Genomic DNA, 12,541 nt, shown 5'->3' with positions numbered 1-12,541 from the left:
CTGCACAGGCTGAACTAGCTCAGCCTTCCAGAGCCCTTCCTCTGGTGACTAATTTCTGTCTGCAGTGTCTGTCCTTCACACAGCCTCAGTGATCACCCACATGCAGGGACAAAAGAGGCCAAATTGTAAATACCCCATATTGCCCATCATGCCACAAGGACATCCATTCTCTTAATTGTTCTCACCAAAACCATATTTGAACTTTTATACCTGGACCAAAATGTTCACTCTGTGTGACTGCTCTGACCAAAAGCTTCTCTGTTAAAAATGAAACAGAAGAGCCCACACATTATTTTCCAGAGATCTATCCAGGCATTAACTACGTTCTCCCATTAGTTTCAATATTCAAACACATCTGCTTAAAATGCATCCTGAGATAGAAAGGAAGTGCAGGCTATTTTTGCAGGTTTTCAGAAGCCAGCCTTTCCATGGATCTCCTTCCCCCTCAAGCCTGATCCCATCCCAGCTCTGAAAATGTGTCTGAAGGTACTCACCCACTGGAATAGTTCTGCCCTGAATTTTATCAGCCCATCCAGCATAGTACCGCAGTGTTTTTATGCAGCCCTCCAGGTCAATGAAATAAGCCTGCAGAAAAGGTTTTCCTGTGTCCATTGTTTCCAGAGTCTGAAAAAAACCAATTTGCAAACAATGTCAGAGAAATCTTTTCTTAAAAAAGAGCTTTTAAAAACCCTCTTCTCAGCTTTATTGTGCCTTGTTCTGAAGATGTAGAATGTTCTTCCCTCTTAGTATATTTAGAGAATGAGCTTGTTAATACAAATAATGCAGAAGGGAAAGCAGACACAGTAACTCTCATGTATACAGGAGTTGCTTTGTTCAGGGGCACCTTCCAGAAGCCTCTAGCAGGTGAGTGTGGGTGGGATACAGGCTGGGGTCTGGGACACTGGTCAGAAACAATATAAGCATCATGACTTCACCCTAACTGACCTTCCAACACAGATGTTCTGGAGTCCAGATGGTGTCACTGAAGTCAGGCAGAGCTACTTCCCCTCTATTAGAAAAAAATCTTAATTTTCTACTTTATAAGCCTAAACCCAACCTCTGAAAAGCCTCTTTTGTCCAATGATAAACATACTTTTTACCAAGTTCTGGTAACCTTTGGGCTCATATCTGTGCTGAGCCCAGGGCAAGGCAGAAGTTGCCCCACTGAAGCTGCACTGGTGCTGATCAGCTCTAAACAAAGTCCAGGCTGAGCCTGTGTCCTTCACACTGTTCTGGACATTAGCTCAGGGAATGCTTTGTTCTCCATGCTCAGGTCATTAAATGGGATACTGGTGAAAATGGCCAGCACATCCATAAAGGAAGTACTATCCCTTGGTAGATTGAAACATCTTTGTTTACACATGAAGTCATACCCTGTCATGCTCCACAGACATTAGGGTCCAAACAGCACTTGAACAGACATTCCTCTTGGAATGGCAAGAATTGTTATCCACTGAATGTCTGCTAAAACAACTGATTTTTATAAGTCATTGCTCAGCACACAGCCAGGACAGCCAGGGCTGGTTTTCTGCAGTGCAAACAGCAATGCCAAACAAGCCCTCCCAGACAGAAGGACAGTAGAAAGCTTGAAGTGTTTTCTGGTTAAGGGAAAAGGGGGGTGCTCCAAAGTCACATCAAAAAGTGAGCAAAAAATAAACAGTTTATTCACACACACACACACACACATATATGTATTCTTTTCTTCTCTCTTACTTGCTGCCCAGAACTGTCTTCAGAATGGAATGTTTTGTTTTTGCCCTGCTGAAACTGAAAGCTGTCATGTGGTTGAGTGACACTGTGTTGGGGAAAGAGACTCAGCTCAAAACAGTCACACAGGTACAGGCTCCTGAGCACATCCCACAGATGTCAATTCCCACTGACCTCAGCAGGGCACTGGCTCAGTTACCTGCACATCTGACAGCATGGAATGTCATAAATGCCTTTCCCTGAAAGTAAAAGTGCAGCACTGAACTGGAGAGTGCTGGGATCCAAGAGCTTAGGTGTGGATGGACAGCAGCCCCAAGCTGAGGATCTCTGGGTGGCATTTGGAAAGATGTACAAGGCTGTAGAGTCCCAAGGCTTCTACCAACTGAGAACACTTTAGCTCAGGTTCTTATCCCTTTGTTCTGCACCAGCAGGACTCCTCCAGGACAGAATCATGAAGCCATTAGCAATAGTTCTTCAGTGCAAAAGTCCAAGTTAACACAGCTTCACAGATATAAAGAGATTTTCCTGAGCCAGAACATTCAATAGGGAAAGAAACAGTTCCCACTTATACACATTTTGAACTTTGGATGATATCCAGCAAGAGAAAGATTCTCTTCCTCACCCTCCATTTTAAGGGAAGGAATTTGCACAGAAGTCAAATACACCTGCATTTTTGTAATAAAGAATGAGTCAGTTGTGGTGGTTTGATATGATTTGGTTGTTTGGGTGTATTTTTCTAAATAAGAGCTGGGAGACAGCTATAAACATCAATGTTAAAACAAAAAATATTGCTTTGAAAATTTAAGTATTAATATATTTAATCACTTCAATAACTAGCTAAAGTTCTGCAAAAGTCAGCTATGTAGAACTGACAGCCTACAGTTCTGCCTAAAATCCTGCAGAAAAGGAACAAAGCCATGACTCCTGTATGGAGTCTTCTGCCCTTCATGAAGAGAGGGAAAAGAAAAATATTAGGTAGATATGGATACACCAGAGGGATGAAGCAGAGTTGTGAGCCAACTGTTGCTGCCTTATCACTGCTCCCAGTACTCACTGCCAGGATGACTCTGTCCCGCTCCAGGAGATCAGCCAGCTTGTGCAGGAGTCGTCCTCTGCTTGGGGCATCCATCTGTCTCCACGGAGAGCCCCTCTGGAACGCTGCCTTCGCTGCCTCCACTGCATTATCCACATCAGGCTACACAACACACACACAAGAAAACCTCAGGTAACAAGGAAGGAGCTGGACAATGGCACAGAATGCCCCCCAGGGTGCTTCCTGGCTGGTGCTGTGGTGGCCAAAACCAAGTTGTCCAACAAAACCATTTTCATTTCATTCCTGGATTTGAGTTCAAGCCTGGAATATGTTTTATGTTTGGCCTGGGCTCATAAACAACCTTGAGGTCTGAATACCAATTGGGTCTTTCAAGGGTAATTTAATGTAACTGACTTGTTTATAAAATAATCCAGAATCGTGTTCCTGCCAATACAGGATGTGACACTGGGGGAGGATGAAGAATCATGACAGGCCACTGGCCTACATGAATTAGCCTCCTCTAAACAAGTGTGGGCAGGAAAATCCCCCATGAGATCAAGATTTTACCCAGGGAAGTAATTACAGCTCAGATCCCACCATCCAGTTCCCGTGGAGCCCATGCCAAGGCAGTTAACACACTGAAAAAATCAACCTTAGAGCCTAGAACACATTCCCAGAACGTTTCCACCAGATGGGAAAGGTTTTGCTGTTCAGTGTTCTGACAAAGATGTTTCCCCTACACACACTGAGTGCCATTGTCCCTTCATCTCCCAACAGCTTTACCATCCTCTGGACCAAATCCAACTCTGCTTAACAAAGTTCCTAACCAGAGGGGGAGAAAGTTTCTCTCTTCTCACACCATCACCCCTGGAGCTTTATTCATTTGCTCTGGCCATGGTAAGACCTGGACTCCTCCCACCACCTCGCATACATTGATTAAAAAAGTGAAGCCAAGGAATCCAATGGAATCTATGGGAACACTGCCACCAACAATCACAAGGCCAAGGCTGTACCCCAAGCATTGATAAAGCTTTGGACAGATTCCTGCTGTATGTACGGTCTGGCACAGCCCAAGCATCACTTCAGCTGATGGAGAACGTGCACCTCACTGCAATATCTGGCTCCAAAGGGTGGGGAAGGGGGAAGGGAGTCAGACCTTGATCATTCCTCCCAGCACTTCACCAGTTGCTCTCATCTTTTCCTAATTGTATCCAGACAAGACTTGAGGAAAGGTAATGAGCCTCTGCACTGATCCAACAAGGTCTGGCCACATCCCCCTCATGGGAGGGCATGTGTGGTGCTCAATCAAGAAAAAATGTTGTAGGGAGACACGCTGCCTTCATGGTCAAAACTACAAGTCATCACCCAAGGCAATGGCACCTCACATTAAACTTGGCACCATTTCTTTACAAAGAGATCACACAGCTTTGAAACAGTCTGACCTATACTGTCAGGAAAAGAATTCCATCCTTTTGGAAGAGCACAGATGGGAAGCCATTGGAGGAAACTTGTGCTGTCAAAGGATGGCTCTGGTTCAGCAAGGGCTGCTGGTGGGGCAGAGGTGTGCAGAGCCACTGAGCACACACAGGCAGGTCCTACCTGGGGCCCATCACCCACAGCCACAACAGGGCTTTGAATGGCTCACTCTGCTGGAGTTGATCTGGATTCAACTTGGCACATCACAAAAGCCAGAAGGCACCACCAGCCACTGCACACTCATGTATCCCCCATCCTGCCTGCTGGAATGAAGGCTTAAACTGAAAGAAGGCAATATTTTATGTGACAGAGCAGGCAAAGGAACATAAGTGTGTCAGGTTTAAACAAGCCTTTCCTTAACAGCAATTAATTAGTTCAGCAACCAGGCTGGGAGCACAGATGTGCAGGGAACTGGGTCTGCAGTGGCACAATGCCCTTGGTACAAGGGTCTTCCCTCCACCCTGGCACTCAGAACAGGAGTGAGATGACTGTGTGGGAAGAGGATTTCAGTGCATGCCCAAATCTTCCCCAACCTCTAAAAATGGGAGCACACGAACCCTACTGCAGTGCCTGTAAAGACAAAAATGAAGACAACCATCTTTCTCAGACATTCTGGGTACAAATAGTGGTTCAGAGCATGCAGTCACTGTCACACAGGCAAACAGGCTTTCCCTAAACACCCTCCTGGTAGCAGCACCAAGTGATGTCCTGAGAGCCTTTCTGCACAGCCTCAATAGGCCTGAGAGACCAGCAAAAACAAGGAAATCCTTCAGGAAGGCTGAAATGCCATTCTTAATCCATCCTGTTATGACTAGGCATTAGGGGAGTCTGAATGGCATGTTCATTGCAGGCATGTTGCAATAGGTAGGCACAAGGTGTGACAAAGTGACTCTGAACTGTCAGGGTGCCAGGAACACCCTGTGGTGCACAAAACCACAGTAGGAGGAGATCCATGCATCCTGGTGCTCCACTCGGATCTATAACAGATTTAATGAGCATTACATAAAAAGCTCCACCAAGAATATTAAGATTGCAAAGTCTTTACAGTGTTGGGAAATGCCTGCAAACCTTCATACCCACCTGGGGTGTTTGAATTATGATACAACCCCCAGTTACACAATCACATACCTTCCCCCCAAACAAACTGAACACTGTTCTTTGTTCTGAGCTGCCTTGTCCATCTTCCTCCTCTACCTCAAGGCCTGCTCATTGCTGCTCCTTTTTTTTCCCATCCTCCTTTCCTCTCTCCTGCCCCAACAGCAGGCTGCAGAGCACAGTGAAGACCATCACCCCACTGGCTCTGTGAGTGGGGAAAACACCTGCAAAAAAGCCTTGCTCTGCTTCCATCTCAGGGTGCCCCAGAGTGCTCCAAGTGTGGAGACATGCCAGGAGTACAGCACACCCACTGGGGACCCTCTTTCTTCAATTCACCTAATGACTTCTTCAAAAAGCCTCCCCTGTGCACATCTTTGGAAAGACACTCTTCTGACACAGGGCATGAGCATGTCACAGTTTTTTAGTTACAAGAGGTTCCCTGACCTGCTCCCCTGCAAACAGTCCACAGATTTAATTGCTTTAAGTTCCAAACTTGAATTTAAAACAGCTACAAACACCATCCTAACAGCCTGAAACGTCCAAAATTGTTATGGAGGGCATTGCAAGTCTGCTGTGGTCTTACCTCAGTCTGCCACTACAATCTGAAGGGGACAGGCTGAACAAATCCTTCTCACAACCCTTCAAAGATCCACATGAGATTGAACTGTTTAGAAATGATCATGACAGAAACTTGACAGTCACAGCTGTGGACCTGAAGCCAATGCTCTGAGGCAACTGAGCTGGGCACTCCTTTGAGGAAGGAGCACTTTTCCCCTGTTCCTGATGGACATCAGGAAGCTGCTAGAAGGAAAAAGCCTGTCCCCAAGTGTTAGGGACAGCACCAGAGTTACTCTTTTTTGTATTATCAGCCTGGCAAGCAGTTGGACACTAAGCTTTTATTTGTGAGGTATATTCCAGCATCCAGTGGAAATATCCACCATTTTATTTTCAGGGTGTCTTTTTCCACACAGACTTTTCTTTATCCCTCAACTGTCCCATCAAGGACAATTCTGTAACTAAAGAATAGACAACAAAACCTTTGCTTCTAGGCTTATAAAGAATTGGCCAAGTTTCAGCACCAGACTAAGCTATCATCACTGAGATATCAGCTGCCAAATTTCCACCCCTCACGTGCAGCCTAAGCAAAACACTCTGCATGGCCAGGGAAGGGCAGGTTTCTGTTCAGGGTTTGGGAAGGGGAGTTTTGCTCCCAGCCTGCTGTGAAGGCAAAGCCAAACATTGGCAGAGCACAGCTGAAGCCAGTAGCAGGAGCTGCCACCCCTGCAGTGGCACTGGCCAGCACAGCAAGTACAGTGGCACATGGGGACAAGGCACTGGAAAGCACCACTGAACACAGCTCACACACCTCACCAATTCCTGTGGTGACTCCAGCAGACTGGAGGTACAACCCCACGAGGGGATGAACCAGAGCAAGGGAAGCCTCAGGGACCTCAGTTTGCCAGAAGAGAGTAGGACATGGTCAAGTGTCACCAGAAGGCAAACAGCTATTTGGGGATGGTTATCACACATCACTCTTTAATCCAGATCCAGGTCTAATCCCCACTCACTATCCTGGAAAAATCTAGTCAGAGCAAAATATTGTTTTAAAAGATGAGATGTACAGAAGAGGCTTTCAGCACCCAAAGCACAGCTAGCTTACATTTTTGGCTGCAATTTTCACTAAGAAATCAATCACCTATACTGAGGATTCAGGGGAAGAGAGCTCCACTGACTGGAAAAGCTCCACTTCCTGCAAGCCAGAAGCTGAACTCAGACAGGGACAAATCTCAAGGAGGCAAAACTGGCCTGTTAGTTCTGTATAACAATTTTTTTTAGCCAACACTGAGAAGCAGGCACAAACTGCTCATGTAATACTCTACAGCTGATTGAGGAGACACTTAGCTCAGGGAACAATAACAACGTCATGGTTTCTGCCTATCAAAATACAGTTGCATCAGAGTCAGCTTCAATTCCACTGTTTACATGCCACTGCAATTAAACACAGTTGTGTCCTACCCAGTCAGGATAAAGAAATGACACATAATGTTTGGTTCTGCCTCAATGTGTAATTGCCCCACGGATGCACAGATCCCCAGTGGCAGTAAGTCTTGGAGGCTGCCTCACAAGCACTGGACAAGCTTAAATATTATGAAAAAGATGTAAGTGCAGGCAGAAATGGCCACGCTGCCCATCACTTACTGCCCACAGCAACGAGCTACCAAAGCCCTGGCACAGGCCAGCAGCTGTGAATCACCTTCCCATGACTTCCTGCACAAAGCCAGATGTTGGCCCAGCTCTTTTCCATAGGTCAGACCAGTTGGCCCATACACGATGAGCTGTTTTGGACAAAAAAAGTGTCATATGTTCCTCACCTCAGGCTGTTACCAAACCCAAGCAGTTACATCTCAGGTTACTCTGCAGCACACCAGGGCCAGCCAGGGACTACTAAAGCTCTTGAGATACTGGTTTGGTTTTAGTGAGAGCTGCCACATCTGTGCAGGAGGCCAGAACCCACAATATCAGCTGGAAAAGCAGCACCACATCACATCTCCAGCAGCAAGTGGTCAATGTTTGTATGACCGAGCATAAATTCCCCCAAGCACTCATGTTATTTGTGTTTAAAAATGGGGAGTTTCAGTTCAGTGTCTCCAACAGGCTGCCCTGCAGCTGGGGTATAAACCACCCCCAACACAGAGCCCAAATCCTTTCGGGGTGAGCACACACCATCATTGCTATTTCCTCAGGCTGGCTACTTCCTTCCAGTCTGTGGCACAAGAATGATGCTCAGCCTCATTCCTCTGACAGTGTTCAGCAGCCAGTTCCTATCAGGGAAAGTGCTTCTGACAAGCTGGCCAGGATTGATGCCACCCAGCCCATGTATTTCTTGAGCAGCACATCCAGTGTCCCAGACCTCCAGCTCAGGCTGGCCAGATGGATGTTGTTAAAAGCCAGCTTTTCCTTTATGTGCTTCCCTACAAAAAGAAATCCCCTGGAAAATGTCTTTTGCACTGCTTGTCCAACAACACTTACCTTATCTCCTTCCTCAATGTCACAAATTTTTTGCAGCGTTGAAGGGTTGTAGGTAGGGAACTTCTTTCCACTTGTAGACTCGTGCCATTCATTGTTAATAAATATCTGAAGAGAGAGCAAGGGGAGTGGGATGGGCAGGAGAAAGAAAAACTGATATAGACAAAAAAAACCCACAAGTGCACCTCAAAGGTCCAGAGTCTCTTCAGCTTCCATCCATGGCAGAGTCAAGTGTGCTCAGTCTCTCTCCAAGGGACACTGCTGGCAATACAGAAGCATTTCTCCAAACTTTGTGCACCCAGTTAGTTTTGAGCCAGAGGAAGGCAGAGCACAGGTTCCACAGAGAACAGCACTGGGATTTGGCAGTGAGAAACGGGCAGTTTTTGAAATACATCTCCATGGGAACAGCAAGCAGACACCAAGAGAAACTTGTATAGTTGAGGCAGAAGGAGCCCCTTGTTACGTGTTGCTGTACAATTATTATTTGGCCGTTGGTGCCCTGCCCTGGGCTACCTCCACAGCTTGATCCCCCTCCAGCAGTGTCCACAGGAGGAGGCTCTGGCTCGGTTCTACCCCACCATGCCTCGTCACAGGCCAGATCAAGCCTCCCACGTCACTTAGAGTCATCTGTGACAAGATTTAAGTGTTTCAAAATATTGCATTTCCAGAGCAAGAACAAACAGTCCCAGCATTGCGTAACTGAAAATGCATTAAATACTGGAGTGTTGTTACTCACTGTAAACAGAACATGAATACCTATATACAATTAATTGATTCAACATGCATCTTATCCACGCTGTGATCTGACTTGGCAGTGTTATATTTTATAAATATACTTTAAATAAGATTAGATGAAGTAATCTTTATTAGTAGCCTGCTAGTGGCTGCAAGCTAGTACTTTTATTTGGAAGCCATCCACATTTGCAATCTTGTTTATGAGTCTCTACACACCACCAGGAGATTAATGTTGCATCTCTTACATTCGGAATTCCCACTGCTTTGGGTCATAGTTTTCTTTCCTTGGGCAGTTTTTCCTGAAAGGAATTTTTCTTATTATTACTGCATAAAGTATCCAAAGTATAATTGGTGTAGAAGCTGCACTGCTGGACCCACCTGTTTCACACAGGCTGAGAAAAAGAAAATTTCACAAAAAAATGTTGCCAAGCGAAGTCAAAAGAAAAGATACAACGTTAGAAATATTAACTCCAGTTTAGGATATGAGTGCTCCCAAACTACTCTGTTACCCAAGTGCTACATTTTAACATTTACACATTTTAACCTCAGTTTTTCTTTATTTCCCTAATGAAGAAAAATTGCATTATAAATGTGGGAAATATGACAGGAACCATAAAATTAAAGTATCAGGTATATGCTCACAAACTAAGGGCTGGAGAAGAATACTGATTTTTCCTTTGCATTCAACATTCATTCTGTGGGAAAGTGATGTTCCTACCAAGCAGTAAAACACAAGAGTGACAGGATCAGGCTGTTTTAAATGTAACATATACACTACCATCATTCTGAGAATCCACCACACATCATGAGTCCTTGGTGCCAGGAGTTGAAATCAAATTGAACAGTATATCCCCAGTTCATGCTTCATAGCCAGAATTTGAGACAAGGAATTGTGGACAGATCACTTCCATCACACATCCATGACAAGCACTAAGCTGCTCTATAAGAAAGATCTTTGTTGAAAGACTTTGCCTGTCCCCCAGCCCCATAACTGGTAGAACCAAAAATAAAAATCTCCTCTAAGCAGAAGGAAGCATGCTGTCAGCTGTAAACATCTGGTGAAACTCGGAGCTTGCACAAAACCCCTCACAGTTTTATGAAAATTGACTGCTGCTCATTATTTTCTCAGATGCACTGGGAGCATCAGATCAAACATCATACTCACACTTTTAATTTATGTTGGTTTCCACTTTAAGGATTCTACCTTGACTCGTTTAGTGCTCACAGTCTCTGGCAAAACTGTGGAGCATAAACTGTGTGTTTGAAAACATACACGGCTGCAGGATAAGATCCCTAAGGAGTGTTTAAAAGTGTTCACAACAATAAAAATAACAAAAACCAGAACATTTAGATGTTTAAGAAGAACTCAAATGGCCGTGTCCATTTTGGACGCAGGAAAGAGCTGTTTGCGCAGCATTACGCCATTCTGCAATCAGCAGCTGCAGATCCAATTTACTGCTATCTGACAAATAAAGAGTAGATAAATTTTGGATGTTAAAAAATTAATCTAGCCCACTGATTGCTCCTAATTGCTAGTCTGTTTCAGTACTTTGGATGCATAATTCAAATCAACACTTCGCCGGATAAGCTATCGCTGTTCACTCCTTTTTGCTACAAGGGAATAAGCTTCAAATTTTGTTTTTTCTCAATACTTAACACAAGAATGCAACAGCAACACACTCATTCAGCCCCTCCAGCTCTTTTAGTCCGGGCACAAAGTTGAAATTATAGCAGCCAAGGCTCCTCGGCAGTAACCAGCCGGGACGCTCTCCCCACCGCACAAGGCAGCGGGTCAGGCTGTTGTGGAACAAAAAGCGACTCGGCGATCGCAGAGCTACAGCTGCACTGGGAGCAGGGATTTCTGCAGCCCTGCTCTGCTCCAAGCCAGCCCCACCTCTGAGGGACAGCGATATGAAGCTTAGGAGCCTTTGGTTTATACCAAAAGGTCAGGAGCGACTGTTTAAAGGGAAACTCAATGGAGAGGTGAGGGTTTGTGTGGGCTCAGTGCCCGACTCCTCATCCCGTGGGGACGCCATGGAGTTGGGACCAAGAGCCACCAACACGAGCGCTGCTCCTCTCGTGGAGCTGCAGGATGGCTCCAGTGCCACGGCAGAGCCTTTCCCAAGGCCCAGTCCTGCCGGACACCACCCAAACCCACCACTGGCACCAAGCCACCTCCCCGCAGGGGAGCTGTGGGTCAAGGACGCTTGAACACAACCCAGAAGCGGCTCTGAGGGATAAAGCCTTCCTCGCCCTGCCCAGGCTCACCCCATCCAAATCGGATTGTGCTGAGCGCCAGCCGGGAGCTGGAGGCGTTCACGGATGGGTTGGGAGGGGAAGATGGTGTCAGGCACCACAGCAGGGAGAGGAGCCCAGGGCACCTAGGGCAGAGCAACAGCTTTGGCGGAGTTATTTGATTAAAAAGAAAAAGGTAGGTTTTGGGCATTATGGACTGGGACAAGTGCTGCTCCATTAGAAACGCCACTGTCATCTCCTTGCTCAACCTCAACCCCCCATAAACCTACTATCTCAGACAGCAGAAGGAACAAAAGAAGCTAAGAAAAAAAACCACTGAGGGCGAAAATTTTGTATTAAAAATATAACATCTCACCACCACCCTGACTCCACCAAATACATCGGCGACACCACGGCGAAGCCCACCCGCCGCCCAGCGCCCCATGCCTGGCAGGCTCACCTTGGTGTATTTCACCTCCAGGCTGCGCAGGGGCCGCGGCAGCGGGGGCACTTTCCTGTCGGGCTGCCCGTTCTCCACGGCGCCGTTGAGGGCTGCCATGGCCCCGCCGTCGAGCCCGCGCGCCTTCTGCCCGCTGACAGCGCCCGCGCCGCCTTAAGAGCGCCGCGCGAGCCGCCCGCCCGCCCCCATTGGCCGCCGCCCCCATTGGCCGCCGCCCCCATTGGCCGCCGCCCCCGCCCCGCGCGCCGGCCCCGCCCCGCGCCCCGCCCCGGCCCCTCGCGCGGCCGCAGGTGACGGGCGGCGCCGCGGGGTCCCCGCCGCGCTCCCGCCCGCTGTCCCCACAGGGCTCACAAGGGCGGCTCGCAGGATCCCAAAGGACACCCCTCAGCATCCCAAAGGGCTCTCCACGGGGTTGCAAGGGATTCTACTCAATGTCTCAAGGGATTCTCCTCAGGCTATTAACTGTTCCCCGCAGGGCTGTCCACAGAATCCCAAAGGGCTCCCACCGGGTTCCCCTCAGGGGTCCCACACAGTCCCTCAGGGCTCCCCAAAGGGCTCGGACATTGCTCGCTCGGGGCTCGCCGTGGTGTCCCCGTAGTGCTCCCCTCAGTGCTCCTGCAGGGCTCCCTCAGAGCTCCAGGCACGGATCTGACATTGCTGCCCACAGGACTCCGCAGGGCTCCCCATGGGCTCCCCGCAGCCGGGGGCAGTGAGGGAGGGGAGCAGGGTGTGCCCAGATGGGCTCTGGGGAGTAGAGCAGCCACCCTGGCCAA

General features: G+C 47.6%; 1 protein-coding gene across 1 annotated transcript in view; it reads right to left on the bottom strand.

Annotated features, from left to right (window-relative positions):
- Nucleotides 1-11,919, bottom strand: part of ALDH1A3 (aldehyde dehydrogenase 1 family member A3) — a 33,957-nt gene extending 22,038 nt beyond the window's left edge. The window contains exons 1-4 of the mRNA XM_021552569.3: nt 11,769-11,919; nt 8,342-8,446; nt 2,762-2,902; nt 495-624 (exon numbers count right to left, since the gene is read on the bottom strand). Coding sequence (XP_021408244.1) covers nt 495-624; nt 2,762-2,902; nt 8,342-8,446; nt 11,769-11,867 — 475 coding nt within the window. The 5' untranslated portion in view covers nt 11,868-11,919. The remainder of the gene's footprint in view (nt 1-494; nt 625-2,761; nt 2,903-8,341; nt 8,447-11,768) is intronic.
- Between the last annotated feature and the right edge of the window lie 622 nt (nt 11,920-12,541).

The sequence above is a fragment of the Lonchura striata genome, chromosome 10, assembly GCF_050655825.1.
Source record: "Lonchura striata isolate lonStrDom1 chromosome 10, ASM5065582v1, whole genome shotgun sequence".
NCBI lineage: Eukaryota > Metazoa > Chordata > Aves > Passeriformes > Estrildidae > Lonchura > Lonchura striata.
The sequence above is the reverse complement of the archived record's forward strand: the minus strand, read 5'-3'. Positions and strand labels throughout refer to the sequence as shown.